The 18,838-nt window shown below is 42.7% G+C and overlaps 1 protein-coding gene across 5 annotated transcripts in view; it reads right to left on the reverse strand.

Moving 5' to 3' along the window:
• Positions 1-18,838, reverse strand: part of LOC143934379 (uncharacterized) — a 74,495-nt gene that overhangs the window by 13,240 nt on the left and 42,417 nt on the right. For 3 of the 5 annotated variants that reach the window (XM_077457948.1, XM_077457947.1, XM_077457946.1), the window contains one exon: positions 2,358-2,395. In XM_077457948.1, coding sequence (XP_077314074.1) covers positions 2,358-2,395 — 38 coding nt within the window. Of the gene's footprint in view, positions 1-2,357; positions 2,396-14,293; positions 15,216-18,505; positions 18,834-18,838 lie in introns of those variants that run through there. The other 2 variants (XM_077457945.1, XM_077457944.1) reach the window with 1 other exon arrangement.

An 18,838-nucleotide genomic window follows, 5' to 3' on the forward strand; every position in this document is an offset into this window, starting at 1 on the left:
CATCAGATTCATAGACTTTAGATATATATATATATATTTTATTATTTTTATAATATTATTTATTTATTTTTTTCACTTTTTTATTCATGGATTTTCACCAGTGGACTTTATTAATTTCATGTATGATATATATATATATATATATATATATATATATATATATATATACATATACATGAGAATTGTGAGCACTGTAATAATTTACTATATGGTATGTTCAGTTCATACCGATTCATTTGCACAGTTTTTTTTTTTTTTGCTTATTTGCACAATTTTTTAGGAAATGTACTTGATGTTGGAAGGTATATATGCACATATTATATTTTTGCACACCTGATGTGAATTTATGCCTATTTTTATTTTTGCTCTATATAATTTACTCATTCACAGTGCCATAACTACTCTTTAATCCCTTTTCTTTTTATTATTGACATCTGCCCTGGCAGTTGGTCTTGGTGGGGGAAGCAGCTTGTCATTCTAATGATAATTTAATTCAGTTGTTATTTAGTCCATAGCGCAGCAAACCCCTTTCTTTTATCTGAACATTAAAATCATGTCATTGTCAGTATATTACCTTAATTATACAAAGCCACTTGCATTTTGGCTTTGATGGCCTTACTGCATTACAACTTTGAAGATGAACTATAAAGCAAACCTTTTTTTTTTTATTTCATTTTGTATCGAGTAAGGGAGGATTAAAAACCCTGTCAGATTTTTTTTTCATTTTGCCATCTGTGTCCCATTGAGGAGATTACCCTTTACTTCCTGTCCAATACCCAAACAGGAAGTGAGAGGAGATCCCTGCAAATCAGGGCAATTCCTTGGGGACCCCCCGGGGGTCACCAGAACTAGTGTCCCCATTGGAAGATTTCAGATTTCCCCACTTTTCCGGAAACAACCCAAAATTTGGTATTTTCTTTTACTTTTGTAGCACTAACCCCCGAAGGAGCTGCTGGTTTTATTCGGGCTTAACGTTACCTCTTCTACTTGCCTCTTCCTCTTAGGGGGGTCCCGTGGAAAGTAGCCCAAATGAAGATATATCAGACACATGGTCCTTTTTGATGATTTATTTAGGGGTAATATCAAAGAAAGACACAAGACACAGTCCTTCAATAGAGGGTTAGAGGATAAGGGGAGTTCAGGCACCTGGTAATTGCGGGTTAGAGGTATTAGTCAGATCCAGAGGACAGACAGCTCCACAGACTGGAACCAGCAGTCACCGGATAGGCCCCTCTCACTTGACCTAGCAGCCGATGAAATGCCAAAGTCTCTACTACAGACTTGTTAATGAAACTTAGAGATTCTTGAGAGTTTTTAGGAAGAAGTACCATACAGTACCAGATTCTTTCAGCCGACCCGGCGATACTGTAAAGATATTGATGCGGGTTGCGTCCTCAAACTGATTTTCCAGGCTCCTTCAGAGACACCAGCCTTGCGCTCGGTCCTCCACTGGAAAAATCCTCCCCTGGATCCTTCAGCTTTCCTTGGCTTCTCCCCACAGGCGAGACAGCACAGGACCACCCCTGGATCAGCAGGCCCCAAGACATTCCTGCGCCTGCACTCACAGCTGTGAAGCCTCGGGCCAGCCAGCCCAGAGGCGCAAGACCATGCAACACATAACCCAGGCCAGGAGGGCCCTGGGGTTGGGATCCCGGACCCCGAAAAATTAACCCAGAAAAATGGAGTCGGTACCTTAAATACCCTCTCCCAGAATGCACAGCAGGGAAACCACACCCACTGAAACATTTCTCGAGCAAGAGACGATATTCAATGCATCCAGCCTGCTGCTGTTCCACACCCACTGACAGTGACACCTACGGTCAGGTGGGAATCAGTGCAACCCAACTGGACTGGTACAGAGACCAGAACTTTTAGAGAAATAATTTTGAGCCAAACTACAGCTTCAGATAATTAAATAAAAAAAAAAAAACAATAGCGTCAGCTCATCAGGAGCAGGGCACTACACTTTCAATGAGAACGGCAAACAGGACAAACAGAGAGGGTAAATCTCCTTAACGGGGGGGGGTTGGGTGGGGCCACAGACAGCAATAAAAACTGACAGGGGTTTCAGTTCCTCTCCACTCTATCCAAAACTAAAAACGTTTTGCCTTTAATTATACTTTAACCCCCCTACTAACGACAGGGATTCATCCAACAATGTGCTGAGATTTCTTTTTAGATTGTGAGCTCTTCTGAGCAGGGCCCTCTTAATCCCCTTGTATTTTATTGTATTGTAACTGTATTGTCTCCTTTTATATTGTAAAGCGCTGCGTAAACAGTTGGCGGCGGCGCTATATAAATCCTGTATAATAATAATAACTGAATGAAGAAACAGGTACAGAACTAGAGCTACTTACTGGTCCCGTCTTTTCAGTTTTATGTTTGCCTCCACCATCTGAAACAGAAGATTATGTTAAATAGGACAAACTACACAACTTGGAAGTCATATCATGATTGATTGATTAAAATCTCTCCTGGACTTTCTATTAAAGACCAATTTTAGTTTCCTTAAAACTAGTTAGATACACTTATGGTGCAGTCAGAGAAAAAAAACATATTTTCACTAAAGCTAAAACTCCAGGAAACCTAAAAATGTGACCATGGAGCGAGGGTCAGGGCCGGTGCGAGGATTTTTTGTCTACTTAGAAGGTGCATTTTGGTTCCCCCGAATATGTAGTGAGGTGCCCGGTATCCCAGACACCATGATTGTCCCCTCTTTAGCAGCCAGCATCTCTTTGAAGATGGGGGGGCAAGTTTGCAAAGAACACTTGCAGTTATTTGGTGGGGAGGTAAGAGCATACTGTATTTGCTAGGGGGTACTTTGGGAGGAGAGGGGAGAGAAGGGTTGGACATAAAATCTGCCCCCCCTCCTCCCATCCTTTCCCCTCCCTCGCCCCCCCCCCAAAGTACCCCCTAGCACATACAGTATTCCCCCCAAATCACTGCAAGCATTATTTTCTTTGCAAACTTGCCCCCCCCCCTCCCCTGCAAGTCTCCTCTATATTGCAATGAGTACAGACCTCAGATCAGTGTGGGGCATGCAGAGCTGTGTCCATTTACCTCCCCCCTCCTCCTGTCTGTGTATATGGTATAGAAGAACAACAGAGCTGAAAGGGGGGGGGGGGGGGGCTTTAGTCTGCTCTGCACAGTGTAATTACTGTATGTGCTAGTGTGAGGCAGTGGGGGGTGGAAGATGCTGGCTGCCATGTGGGAACTGAGACACCTGGACCAGCCACAAGACAGATGTCACTGGTGCCCACACCAGCGAGCCCCTGCCAGGAAAGTCACTGGATCCCAGTGCCAGGACTTGTTTTGACACTGGGCTACCAAGTTCAGCTCCTGGGGATTGGATTTTACCACCCTCCCCTCCTGGTGCCCTCAGGTATAAGCTGCCTATTGCTTGAGCCGGCCCTGGTAAGGGTACATCCACAAGGTTTTATTGCTTGTTTCTGTCTAGGTGATTTGGTAAAGCATCTTTACTTAGCCGATCCCCTGCATCTGAAGACCCCTCTGTGCTGATAGACAGTAGTGCAGATGCAGCACCACTGCAAGGGAGATACACTACATTACCAAAAGTATGGGGACACCTGCCTTTACACGCACATGAAATTTAATGGCATCCCAGTCTTAGTCCGTAGGGTTCAATATCGGGTTGGCCCACCCTTTGCAGCAAGAACAGCTTCAACTCTTCTGGGAAGGCTGTCCACAAGGTTTAGAAGTGTGTCTATGGGAATGTTTCAGAAGCAAATTTGTGAGGTCAGGCACTGATGTGGATGAGAAGACCTGGCTCGCAGTCTTCACTCAAATTCATCCCAAAGGTGTTCTGTCAGGTTGAGGTCAGAATTCTGTGCAGGCCAGTCAAGTTCCTCCACCCCAAACTTGCTCATCTATGTCTTTATGGACCTTGCTTTGTGCACTGGTCCAAATCATTTGGTGAACGGGGGATTATGGTGTGGAGTTGTTTTTCAGGGGTTGGGCTTGGCCCCTTAGTTCCAGTGAAGGGAACTCTTAAAGTGTAAGTAAATCCCCCTATCGTTTTCAGCCAAGGAAGCTGCCATCTTTGCCTCTGTTTAATCTACAACTGCCATCATGCTGCATATTTGATCAGTTATGGCACCAGGCATTGGATGGTTTGAGAGCTTGGTTGAGAGCACAACCAATGGGAGTGTTACATTTCCAGCACGTGCCGGAAATGAAACTGGTAAATTAATGGGTTTACATCCGCTTTAAGGAGTCAGCATACTAAAACATTTTGGACAATCTCATGCTCCCAACTTTGTGGGAACAGTTTGGGGGTGGCCCCTTCCTGTTCCAACATGACTGCGTCCACATGTGTGTACAGCAGGGGTTGGCAACCTCAGCCCTCCAGCTGTGGTGAAACTACAAATCCCATCATGCCTCTGCCTCCAGGAGTCATGTCTGTGATTGTCAGGGTCTTGTAGTTTCAAAACAGCTGGAGAGCCAGAGGTTGCCTACCCCTGGTGTACAGGTGGGCTTCCCAATACTTTTGACAATATAGTGTATTTTAGGTTGCCTGGAGTATGGCTTTAATTAAAATCCAGTGCCAGTATAAAATCCTATTCTTGGACCAGTAGACCGCAGATAAGGGAGGGAGCATGATCTTTAAAATGCAGAGTGTAAAATCTCAAAAAAATTAAAATTATATAAGTGGTTAGTGATTATTACTATATATATATCATTTTTTATTGTATTTATAGTATTACACACACAGTACTGTGCAAAAGTCTTAGGCAGGTGTAAAAAAAAATGTTGTTAAAGTATAGCACCAGTTTGCACAGCTCTTTACGTAAATAAAGAACGCTTTGAGAAATAGAAGCGTTCACTATTAGCTAGGGCATTAAAATCCTGCCAGAACCCAACGAAACCGATACGTCTGAAAATCTCTAGGGGGGGTATACACAAATAATCCTTTAAAAATATTACAAAAATTCAAAACACAATTAAAAAATGTATACTCTTCTAATAATGAGTTGGACCCTTCTAGAGCAAATGATTTTTTCTCTCATATATCTCTACCGACACTATCTAAAACACAAATTGAAATGATGGAGGAACCAGTGTCAATTATAGAGGTATCTGAAGTTATCAAAAATCTGAAACTAAATAAAAGGCCAGGTCCTGATGGTTTTTCTGCGCTGTATTACAAAGTGTTTGTAGACACCCTATCTCCAGTCTTGACAAACACTTTTAATTCCATTTTGGAAGGTCATTCTTTTAGAAGAGAAACCCTAACTGCAATTATCTGTATGCTCCCTAAACCTCACACAGACGATTCAATATGGTCTAATTATCGCCCTATTTCGTTACTAAATTTGTACATAAAAATTTTAGCCAAAATTCTAGCTAACAGATTAAATACTATTATAGGCAATCTTATACATCGTGATCAAGTGGGCTTCATTCCAGCAGGAGATAATATTAGACGTGCAACACTCCTGTCACATGCCGCTAAAAAAAGACGTATTCCCACTTGTTTTCTTTCTTTAGATATTATGAAAGCTTTTGACACAGTATCATGGTCATATATGAACTATACCCTTTCCAAATGGGCATTCGGCCCTCATTTTTTACGATGGATCTCTAATTTGTATCAAGATTCCAAAGCTTATATCAGATATGCAGGGTACAAATCGGACGAGTTTAATATACTGAGGGGGACTCGTCAAGGATGTCCACTTTCGCCATTATTATTTGCTTTACTCATTGAACCTTTAGCACAAAGAATTAGGATGGAACCCACTATAACAGGTATTGAAATGGGTGGCTTTCATAATAAGCTCTATTTATTCGCAGACGATATTCTCCTTTTTTCTATTTTCTCCACATGTTTCGGCCCCAAATCTTATGGTTGTACTACAAGAATTCTCATTTATTTCGGGCCTTAAGGTCAATATTCAAAAATCTTCAGTATTAAACATTTCACTTGTCGAGAAAGATAAACAATCTTTACAAAATTCACTACCCTTTAAGTGGGTAGATCATAGCCTCCCATATCTGGGTGTGCAGTTTACTCCTAACCCCTCCGATTTATTTGCAGCTAATTACCCAGCTCTATTAAAAAATATTACAAGGTCGTTATCTAATTGGTCATCAATGCCGATATCATGGTTTGGGAAAATCAATATCATAAAAATGTCTGTTCTTCCGAAATTTTTATATTTATTCAGAACTCTCCCGATTCATATTCCTGCATATTTTCTTAGGCTGATTCAACAAAAAGTAACGAAATTTACTGGGGGGGGGGGGAAATAAAACCCAGACTTCACAAAAAACACTTGTTCTCCCCAAAGCTTTGGGTGGTTTGGGATTCCCAGACTTTAACATATATTATAAGGCAGCTCAATAATCTCAATTAACAAAATATCACTCTTCTACAGAGATTCCTTTATGGGTCCTCATTGAAGCTGTAGACTGTGATCCTCTTCCTATAAACAATATATTATGGTTACAACCTGCGGATCGTAAATAAATAAATAAATAACCCAATTTTTAAGCACTCTCTATCTATATGGGATAGGTATAGAAATTCACATGGTCTGCAATCTCCACAAAATCCGCTATTATCTTTCCACAAGAATCCGACTTTTTACCCAGCCTGGAAATATCCCAAAACCTTTAAAGCTTGGTCTAAGGCCGGTATCACTTGTCTATATAATTTAACTTCAACTACATCAATAAAATCTTTTACAGATCTATGTGAATTATATAAGCTTCCACAATCAGAAATATTCAGATATCTCCAAATCAAAATTTTTTATACTCCTCTTCTCAATTTAAATGTAAACTTACATAATATTTCTCAATTTGAAAGATTTTGTCTCAAGGAACCACATGCTAAAGGTCATATTACATCATTGTATACACAATTGATATCTAATTCTAATACTGTTATACCTAAATATGTGGCCAAGTGGGAAAAAGATTTGGATTGTACGATCGATTCTAGGTCTTGGTCCAAAATATGGTCTTTCACAAAATCTTCCTCTATAAATATATTGGCGTCTGAATCATCATATAAAGTTCTCACACGCTGGTATTTGGTTCCTGCGAGAATCGCCAAATTCTCAACAGACAACACTGGCCTCTGCTTTCGTGGCCGTCCAGAAAAAGGTACCTATATACATACCTGGTGGCATTGCTCAGTTGTACAATCATTTTGGAAAAAGATCTTTCTGATAATTACAACATTTTTTGATCGTCCAATTTTTCCAGACTCAATTATAGCTCTCCTTAATTTAAAACCAGCCTTTCTGAATCAGAAACAATTAAAATTAGTTCTTACACTCCTGATAGCCACAAAGCAGACTATAGCCAATGCGTGGAAAACAGATGTGGTGAATATTGCAGAAACCAAACGTAGAATGAATCAATCTTTCATCCATGCTAAAATGGACGCTATAGATAAAAACCAGATGACAAAGTTTGATATCATATGGAAACCCTGGATTAAATATTATACGTCAGATAATATTGATAACCAAGTTTTATTGTTATGGTGATTAAGATTTTTTATAGAATTACAACATTAGCTGATATATAAAACCTCCTCCGGAGAATTATTCCCTCCCCTTCCCCTCCTATATACCTTTTATGTTCTCCCTTACTATATAATACTTACTATAAACATACTTTAGAAGTTATGGTCAAAACTTCAAAATCATATATTTTCTTTTAGACATATTTATATTTTCTTGGGATTAAAATGTTTAAAACTCAGCTATCAGAATGTTTTCAAATTCTAAAATATATAAGGCCATTTATTGTCATTCTCACGAGAATATCTTGAAATTCTTCTTTGCTTTGTATCATTCGTACTTCAATAGGTCTACTTTTTATTCCTGGTATCACATAATTTGTCTTATATTCTGTACATGTAATTTATTTTAACATAAAATAAAAACTTTTGAACGAGAAATAGAAGTGTTAATCGTTTATTTTTTATTAGTGAATGGAAAAAAATGTAAAGTAAATCAACAGAAGAGAAATCAAAATCAATATTTGATGTGACCACCCTTTGCCTTCCAACCAGCATCAGTTCTTCTAGGTACACTTGCGCAAAGTTCTTGAAGGAAATCAACAGGTAGGTTGTTCCAAACATCTTGGAGAACTAACCACAGATCTTCTGTGGATGCAGGCTGCCTCAAATTCTTTTGTCTCCTCATGTAATTCTATACAGACTCCATGATCTTGAGATCAGGGCTCTGTGTGAGCCAAACCATCACTTCCAGTACGGTTTATTCCTACACTGATAGTACGTAATGACATTAGCTGTATGTTTGGGGTCACTGTCCCGCTGCAGAATAAATTTGGGGCCAATCACACACCTCCCTGATGGTATGATATGATGGGTAAATATCTGCCTGTATTTCTCAGCATTGAGGACACCATTGGTCCTAACCAAATCTCCATTCGCAGAAATTAAGCCCCAAACTTTCAAGGAACCTCCACCATCTTTCACTGTTGCCTGCAGACACTCATTTATTGCATTGGTCTCCATACCTTCATCAACAAACTGCTGCCTGCTACAGCTAAATTTGGCCTCATCAGTTCAGTGCACCTACTGCCATTTTTTTCGCACCCAGTTCCTATGCTGTAGGCCAGTGATGGCGAACCTTGGCACCCCAGATGTTTTGGAACTACATTTGCCATGATGCTCCAGTACACTACAGAGTGTCAGAGCATCATGGGAAATGTAGTTCCAAAACATCTGGGGTGCCAAGGTTCGCCATCACTGCTGTAGGCGGTCTTAACACTTTATTTTTTTTTATATTTTTGAAGCATTTTTCATTTACAGCTTTTTTTAACATCTGCATAAAACTTTTGCAAAGTGTTATATATGAAATTTTTTTTTGCTTGTTAGTTTTTGAATTATTGCACCACTGTCAGCTATCTAAAAGTTTAAGATGAATAACCTGTTATTAAACAAATAATAAAGTGTAACCCTTAAAATATATAGTGGCATTCAACACATAAGGGCTCATGCATATGGGCAGAAACAATATTCTGCATTCAGCAGCATTGCATTTTATAGATCCATGCACACAGCAGCATTGTGCTCAGTTATCTTGGGCTGTGTTCAGCTGCATAAAATCAAAACTGAAAAATCTGTAGCTACGATCAGTATTTCTGCTCAATTTAAAGCAGACCTATACTTGCCTTGAATGCAACAATGCACCATTCCCGGAATGCCCCGCTGACCCTCTTTGTGGGGCCGGTGTCACTGGACGTCACTCCCATGCATGTGCAGGATTTCTTTTAGATTTGGCATTGCGCAGCTTACTTTATAGGGGTAGACAGGCAGGCAAGTAGCTTAAATATCCTGCCTGTCAGCCTATTTTCATTCTGGAGCTTAGAGTTCCACCATCATATCCTTCAAGACCATCATGTAAAACCGCCTTCCTGTCCAGAGTTTTCAGCACTGTGATACTTTGACTTATGCCGCATACACACGATTGGACAATCCGCCTGTGTTCCCAAAAGTCCGGCGGACTTAGAAAGAAGTTTTGTCCCAAAATCCACCCGTCGGTGTGCTAGTCCGCCAGACTCTTGAAATGAACGGACTTGCCCACACATGGGGAAAGGTTCGTTCATTTTGAACGTGACTCCAGGTAGACGGGACTTGCGAAGAAAGTCAATTACGCCACCTCCAACGGTGAGATTGACACATCGCTAGCCCTGTCACCTGGTATGGACTTAAAGGGGAACCCCTACGCCAAAAAAACGGCGTGGGGTTCCCCCCAAAGTCCATAGCAGACCCTTATCCGAGCACGCAGCCCGGCTGGTCAGGAAAGGGTGTGGGCACAAGCGACCACCCCCCCTCCTGAGCCGTACCAGGCCCAGGCCGTGTGCCCTCAACATGGGGGGGTGGGTGCTTTGGGGAAGGGTGGCCCTGTGCCCCCCCACCCCAAAGCACCTTGTTCCTATGTTGATGAGGACAAGGGCCTCTTCCCAACAACCCTGGCCGTTGGTTGTCGGGGTCTGTGGGCGGGGGGCTTATCAGAATCCGGGAGCCCCCAGATACCAGTCCCCCACCCTATGTGCAAGAGTAATGCGTATGATGTACCCCTACCCATTCACCTGGTGAAAAAAAGTGTAAATAAAAAAACACAACACAAGTTTTTAAAATAATTTATTAGACAGCTCCGGGGGTCTTCTCGCCGGACTCCTGCGCTATCTTGTGCTCTTTTGCTATCGGAGGAGCCCGGCTTTCTTCTTCACCATTGCCGCCATCCGGGGGTCTTCTTCCGACTTCAGGGTCTTGTCCCCCTCTTCAGTTCTTCTTGTTGGGCTGCCGCTATCTTCTTATAGCTCTTTTACTAGCGTTGGCCCAGTCTTCTGTCGCCGTCGCCGCCTTCTTTTCTTCTTCCTTGCGATGTTGACACGATACAATGGATGTAAGTGTGACTTACTAGTGGAGTTTGGCAGGGCACTGTAGCTTCAGGCATCATTCAGATATCCCCCCCACAAAGCCCAGGACGCCATATGATGGCCAGCCATTGGCAAGTGGTTAATGGGTGTGTGAGCTATTTTGAGGGGACAGCAAATTTACACTGTTATACAAGCTGTACACTCACTACTTTACATTGTAGACAAGTGTCATATATTCAGTCTTGTCACATGAAAAGATATGGAGGAGGGAGGAGACCCCCGGATGGTGGCGGTCACAGCGAAGAAGAAAGCCGGGCTCCTCCCCTAGTAAAAGAGCAGAAGATAGCGGAGGAGTCCGGCTATCCCCCATCCCCCCAAGACGGAAGAAGACCACCGAAGCAGTCTAATAAATTATTTTAAAAATTTGTGTTTTTTTATTTACACTTTTTTTCACCAGGTAAATGAGTAGGGGTACATTGTACCCCATACTCAATCATATAGGGTAGGGGGCCGGTACCTGGGGGCCCCCTTATTAAAAGGGGGCTCCCGAATTCTGGTAAGCCCCCCGCCAGCGGACCATGACAATCAATGGCCAGGGTTGTCTGGAAGAGGCCCTTGTCCTCATCAACATGGGGACAAGGTGCTTTGGGGTGGGGGGGGCCGTAGGGGCCCCCCCTTCCCCAAAGCACCCCCCATGTTGAGGGCACGCGGCCTGGTACGACTCAGGAGGTGGGGGCACTCGCTCGTCCCCACCCCCTTTCCTGACCAGTCGGGCTGCGTGCTTGGATAAGGGACTGCTATGGACTTTGGGGGGACCCTCCCACACCATTTTTTTCAGCGTAGGGGTTCCCCTTTAAGTCCATACCAGGTGACAGGGCTTGCGAGGTGTCAATCTCGCCGATGGAGACAGCAACATTGACTTCCTTCGCTACTCCCTGCTACCTGGAGCAACGTTCAAAATGAACAGACTTTTCTCCGGTGTGGGCAAGTCCGTTTATTTCAAAAGTCCGACGGACTCCTGCCATAGTCAGACGGATTGTCTGCTGGAAAAGTCCGGTCGTGTGTGGGCAGGTCCGCTCGTTCGGAAAGTCCAGCGGACCTCCGCTGCAAAGTCTGGTGGTTTGTCCGCCCGATAGTCCGATCGTGTGTACGCGGCATAACAATTACTCAGGCATGTAAGGCTGTACCCAAATTTTATATAATTTTTTGGAGACCAAAAAAACTTTTTTGGTGGTACTTAAAAATACACAAGACCTAAATGTGATTAACTACATAAAACGAACCCAAATTAGGGTATAATGCAGTGATTCTCAACCAGGGTTCCTCCAGAGGTTGGGAAATTTCTGCTTCTCTGATAAGTTCCCACTCACACCATTGATCTTTTTAGCTATCTGTAAAGAGGTAATTCTTCCCAATGACCACAAGTGTAAGGACCATTCTTCCCACTGACCATCACACTAATGTATCATGAGTTGTAGATTTCTAGCAGGGGTTCCCCAAGACCAGAGAACTATTTCAAGGGTTCCTCTGTGTTGAAAAGGTTGGGAAAGGCTGGTATAATGTTTAGCCTGTGTGAAAGTTATAATCTACAAACTATGTCCGAGTATATATTTGAAATCAGTAACAGTCATGATATACGGACGGCCTCTCTCATTTCTTGGGGCCCTAAAAATGCCAGTATAGCACAATTCCCTCCAAAATGACAATTTTTTGGAAAGTATACAGTCCAAGGTATTTAGTAAGGAGGCACAGTTTTTTTTTTTTTAGCACCAACATTCAATGGAAAAAGTACCTGTAGTATTTTCACAAAGTTGTCATTTTACACACACACACACAGCAAGAGCATACTTACAATTACACCCAAGAACACATTCTTCTACGTCTCCCACGTATTAGGATACCACATGTGAGACTTTCACTGCTGAGATGCATCGAAAATTCCAAAAATCACTTTCAGGCTTTCAAGGGGTATGAATTTTGTATTCGATTTCTTGGGGCCCTGAAGTACCAGGACAGGAGAAACACCCAAAAAAAGACTCAATTTTTGCAAAGTAGACCCTCTAAAAGTATTGGAGGCATGAGGAGTCTTTTGAAAATCAAATTTTTTGCGTACGTGTTCAGAAAAGTGAAAAATGTATTGTTTTTTTTTTTTTGTACATACAGCTGTCAGTAAGATTGCTCTCCCACACACACCCCACTTCGAATTACACCCCAAAACACATTTTGCTACTCCTTTTGAGTATGGGCACTTTTCAGCCTAGATACATAGAGGGGCCCAAAATTCAAGGAGCCCTTTCAAGCCTTCAAGGGGCATAAATTAGGCATCTAAATTTCCTGACTACCAAGCCCATCATGTGTTTGGAGGTCATGGGATACCAGGACAATAGAAACACTGAAAACATTCCCACAATTTTGGAAAGCAGACACACCAGAGGTATTAAGAGGTATGATGAGTCTTTTGAAGATTTACATTTTTTTCTGCCATAAGCTATTGTAAAATGCAGATTTTTTTCAATGTACAATGCACTGCACTGCTCTTTTCTCCCACACACTGAGTGTTTCCTGCAGTGTCCATCACTGTAAGAGGAAACGGAGCAGAGATAGCAATGTACAGCCTTTGTTTACAAGTGTGATCACTGTAATTGGTTACAATGATTGCATGGTACAGGGCCAAATTCATTTATTACAGCCTGACACCAGTACTTTGTTAATATAAAATGTATTTTTATTTTTTTGAAGCATAATAAAAAGATATGTATAGTTCAAATATCTTTTATTTAAAATTTTCAGCAAAACAAACATGAAGTGAAGTGAAGTATCAACATTAATAACATTTAACATCATAACCTATAAACAGAAGTAATTCAATTGACACCAAACAGGATCAAATTGTTGCAAAACCCCCAAAGGAGGGAACGCAAACAAAAAGGGGGATGCAAGGAAAGAAGCCCAGGTCTAGTATGGTGTCAAAAGTCTAAGAAAAAAAAAAAAAAATTATCACAGGGGCAGAGAGCCCTGTATGTCCCATATAGGGCTACACCAGTTGGCACACAGGATGGATGCAGCCCTTTGCTTGCCTTTATGTGGCCTTTGGGACACTATTCCTCCATCTGACACCAACTATAGAGTATTATTTCTCCCATTGACCCCAATAATGGAGCAAAAAAAAAAAAAAAAAACACATCCTTCCTTTTACACCCTTCATGGGGCACTATTCCTTCCACTAACACCAAAGATGGGGCACTATTGCGCCCACTGACAACATTGGGCACTATTCCTCCCCCTTCTACCTATTCCTACTGCTAACCACAAGGGTGCTGTGTCATTTTTTTGCACCTACTGACTACCAAGCCTGAAGGCATTATCTACTCCCACTGGCCACAGTCCAGCCCCACTAAAGTCTGGAGGACAGTAAACTGACCCTTGTTTAGAAAGTTTGGAGACCCCTGAATCACATAGGAATTAACCTCTTCTCTGAGTAAATTTCTGGGTCCATTTCTAAAGCCAAGAAGGGTAAAAGGAGATCTTGCCTTATGGCAACAAGTGTGGCCATCTCCCAACATTAGGGAAAACAACCTTGCCACATATTTTAGAAAAGGCCCAGATGCTCAATGGCAATGGAGACCTCAGTGGCTGCAGATGGTAATGATCCTGAAAAAAATGCATACAGTAATAGGTGGACATGTTGGAGGGCTTATAAAAATTCTGTTATCTTTTATCGTGAGCATATCATTTTCCTTTTAAAAGGATGGTAGGTTGTTTTTTTTACAGTTTTCCTAAAATGTTCTGTCTGTTAGTGACAGGGAATATGTCACATCTGATATTCAGCACACAACAGAGATAGGCTTAACTGTCTGTTCCCACTGTATGCTGAAGAACTGCAGGGACCACAACAAATGGGGGGGGGGGAATTAAACAGAAGGTTTTTTATTAGGTGCGGAAATGCAAACAATATACAGTATATTCATCCTGCAAAGAGACCTTTCCCCTCTGGGGACACAAAAAAATTTGCAAAGGCATTTCTAACATTTATGGCATAGTTAGTGGGCTGCAAGTCCATGACCGGCACATCTTGAGCAGTGTTTCTTGGCACAGGGTATGAAGATCTTCTCTCCCGTTCCAGGACAAAATTGTACAGCACACAGCAAGCTCGCACTACTTTCATGGCATTCTCCACATCCAGCTGCATTTCAGACCAGAGAATACGCCATTTAGAGGTGCAGACTTCAAAGGCGCAGTCCACCACCTGACGGGCTTGGCTCAGACGGTAGTTAAACGTCCTTTCTTTAGGGGCAAGTTCATGCCCACTGTAGGGGCACATCAGGTTCTCTGTCAGTCCAAAGGTCTCATCTGCCACAATTACATGTGGGAGATTTGGCTCTGTTGTACAAGGCAGAGGCTTCTTAGGTGGGATCTTTAGTTGTCCTTCATACAGGCTACGTCCCATTGTGGACTCCCTGAATAGATTGGAATTGTCTGCAGTCCCATAAGCCCCAACATCAATGCCAATAAAACGATAGTAGGCATCCACCAAACCCAGGACAACAATTGGTAAATTTTTTGAATGCTTTGACCCCACGTTTGGGGGCATCTTCAGTCTAACATGTCTGCAACCGAGGGCTCCGATACAGTTAGGAAAATCCTTCAACATCCAGAACTCATCTTCCACGTCTTTCCACAGCTGCTTTTTAGGCTTTGGCATCACAACCTGATGTAGCTCCTCCCACAGTGCCTGGCAAGTTTCATGGGTCACCTTGGCCACTGTGCTCACACCCAGCTGAAAATAGTGGTGGAGCGACGCAAACGACTGTCCTGTTGCCAGAAATCTGAAACATCAAATGCAATACAAAAACCAGACTTAAATAGCGATAGATAGATACATACAGACACATACACCTACACACCAGCTGAATCCCAAAGGAGGACATTTCTGAGGTGGTTTCCTATATTTAGCAAGTTTGTGAAAAGGAAATCCAGAAGGTGAATAGCTGCTCTGGGCAACTCTAATCCTTTGACAATCTTGCTTTGTTTTAGTTAACTATCCAGAAAAACGCAATTCAAAACAAAAAAAGGTATAAAATCGATTTGCATTTTAATGAGTGAAATAAGTATTTGAACCCCTATCAATCAGCAACATTTCTGACTCCCAGGTGTCTTCTATACAGATAACAAGCTGAGATTAGGAGCACTCTCTTAAATGGGAGTGCTCTTAAAGAGGAAGTAAACCCTGATGGGTTTACTTCCTCTTTTTTTCCCTGCAAAGGTAAAGCATAATGGACTACTATGCATCGCATAGTAGCTCATTATGTGTCACTTACCTGACACAGGAGCCAGCGAAGTCGCCGCTGATCCCTGTAGTCCGCCGCGTCCATCTTGCTGGTGGCGTCTCGCAGCTCTGACCAATGACAGCGGCGAAGCCGCGATGACGTCACTCCCGTGCATGCGCACGGGAGTCGCGCCTCGCAGCTCCGCCGCTGTCATACGGCGAGGCCGCGATGACGTCACTCCCGCGCATGCGCACGGGAGTCGACAAATTTGGCAAATCCATTCTTGGATTTGCCGCATTTAGTGCGCATGCGCGCCGCTGTCTACGGCGCATGCGCCGTAGACAGCGGTGCCCATTTTCGGGCAAATATCTCCTAAACCATATAGGTTTAGGAGATATTGCTTGGACCTATAGGTAAGCCTTAATCTAGGCTTACCTATAGGTCCAAGTTGTTTGGAAGGGTTTACTTCCTCTTTAATCTCAGCTTGTTACCTGTTTAAAAGACACTTGTCCACAGAATCAATCAGATTCTAATCTCTCCACCATGGTCAAGACCAAAAAGCTGTCCAAGGATGTCAGGGACAAGACATTGTAGACCTACACAAGGCTGGAATGTGCTAAAAGCAGCTTAGCGAGAGGGCGACATCAGTTGGTGCAAATATTTACAAATGGAGGAAAAAAAAAACACAACATTTTCCGCGGTCTGGGGCTCCATGTAAAATCTCACCTCGTGGAGTTACAATGATCATGAGAACATTCAGGAATCAGCCTAAAACTACATGGGAGAATCTGGTCAATAAACTCAAGGCAGCTGGGATCATAGTCACCTAAAAAACAATTGATAACACACTATGCCGTGAAGGACTGAAATCCTGCAGCACCCGCAAGGTCCCCCTGCTCAAGAAAGCACATGTACAGGCCCATCTGCAGTTTGCTAATGAACATTTTTCTATGATTCAGAGGAGAACTGTGTGAAAGGGAGACCAAAAATGGAGCTCTTTGGCATCAACTCTGCTAAGGGGACAGGACAACTTCACCACATCAAAAAGGGACAATGGACGGGGCCACGGATCTTAAAAACTTGGTTGAGAACCTCCTTTCCTCAGCCAGGACATTGAAAATGGGTCGTGGATGGGTATTCCAGCATGACAAAATGACCCAAAACACACGGCCAAAGGCAACAAAGGAGTGGATCAAGAAGAAGCACATTAAGGTCCTGGAGTGGCCATAGAAAGTATGTGGAGGGAGCTGGAGGTTCCGGTTACCAAACATCATCCTCAAAACCCTAATGACTTGGAGAGGATCTGCGAAGAGGAGTGGGACAAAATCCCTCCTGAGGTGTGAAAACCTTTTGTCCAGCTACAAGAAACGTCTTACCTCTGCGATTGCCATCAAGGGTTTTGCCACCAAGTACTAAGTCATGTTTTGCGCAGGAATCCAATACTTATTTCACTCATTAAAATGCAAATCAACTTAGAACTTTTGAAGTGTGTTTTTCTGGAAATTTTTGTTGTTGTTCTGTGTCTCACTGTTAAAAGAAAAAAACAAAAAACAAACACTTATTAAAATTTGTCAGTGGGCAAATGTACAAAATCAGCAGGGGATCAAATACTTTTTTTCCCCTCACTGTATAGAGAGGAAAATTACTGTTCAATTTGCCTATAGCCCAAACAACCAGTCAGAACCTGACTTTTATACATACATCAGCCATAACATTACGACCACTGACAGGTAACGTAAATAACGATGATTATCTTATTACAATGTGATCTGGAAAGTGGGTGGGATAGATTGGGCAGCAAGTGAACATGTTCTTGTTGAAGTTTATGTGTGGAAGGAAGGAAGAGGCAAGTGTAAGGATTTGAGCGACTTGGGCTAAATTGTAATGGCTGGACAACTGGGTCAGAGCATCTCCCAAACTGAAGCTCTTGTGGGATGTTCCCGGTCTGCAGCAGTCAGGACCAACCAAAAGTGGTCCAAGGAAAGAAAACTGGCAACAAAGTCATGAGTGGCCCGTTAATGCACATGGGGAGCTAAGGCTGGCCTGAGTAGTCTAATCCAACAGAAGAGCCATTTTAGTCCAAATTGGTGAGAGAGTTCATGCTGGTTCTGATAGAAAGGTGTCAGAACATATAGTGCATCGCAGTTTGTTGTGTATGGGGCTGTGTAGCTGTGAACCGGTCTGGATGCGAATGTTGCCCACAGCCAAAATGTGCCAATTGGCACATGAACATCAAAACTGGACCACAGAGCAATAGAAGAAGTTGGCCTTGTCTGATGAATTCAAGAAAGGTTTGAAGAACACAGCACGTTACTGGTGTTGACTTGGCCTCCAAATTCCTCAGACCTCAATCCAATCAAGTATCTGTGGTATGTGCTGGAAAAACCAAGTCAAATCAATGGAAGCCTCACCTTGTAACTTTCATGCCTTATTAAAAAGGATCTGCTACTGTTGGCTTGGTTTCAGATACCTCAACATACCTTCAGAAGTCTAGTGGCATCCATGCCCTGACAGGTTATGGTGGGTGGTTATAACATTATGGCCGATCTGTCTGTTTACACCAGGGGTCTTCAAACTACGGCCCTCCGATTGTTCGGGAACTACAATTCCCATCATGCCCAGTCATGTCTGTGAATGTCAGAGTATTACAATGCCTCATGGGATGTGTAGTTCCACAACAGCCGGAGAGCCGTAATTTGAAGATTCCTGGTTTACACACACACACACACACACACTATGATAGAATTCACAATACAGTATACTGTACATATAGTGCACTACATGCCATCATCAACACATGAGGGATACATACAAGTTCCATTTACATACACGCTATGACCAGAAAATACCTGAGTGTGACCAATAGTCGCTCCTCAGCAGACACGCTCCTCCACATGTTGGTACTCGAAGGGGAAAGTCGTGGTCGCAGGATCTCAAGCAGTGCATCAAAAGTGGAGACAGACATCTGAGTGAAGTTAAAAAACCTCTTTGGATATTTGCGAAGGTCTCTGTATATCGTGGCAAATAAAGTATTTGTCAGCCGCTGCGATGTCAAAGGATGCGTCTGATAGCGACGCCTGGATCTTTTCTCCTCCAACTCCCTCAACCTTCTTCTTCTCCTCAACACCACCAGCAAAATAGCAGCATCAATCAGACTGTCAATGGGGTCTCCAGAACCTGCC

Source organism: Lithobates pipiens, unplaced genomic scaffold, assembly GCF_037356315.1.
Source record: "Lithobates pipiens isolate NorthernLeopardFrog02 unplaced genomic scaffold, aLitPip1_a1.2 Scaffold_27, whole genome shotgun sequence".
Taxonomy (NCBI): domain Eukaryota; kingdom Metazoa; phylum Chordata; class Amphibia; order Anura; family Ranidae; genus Lithobates; species Lithobates pipiens.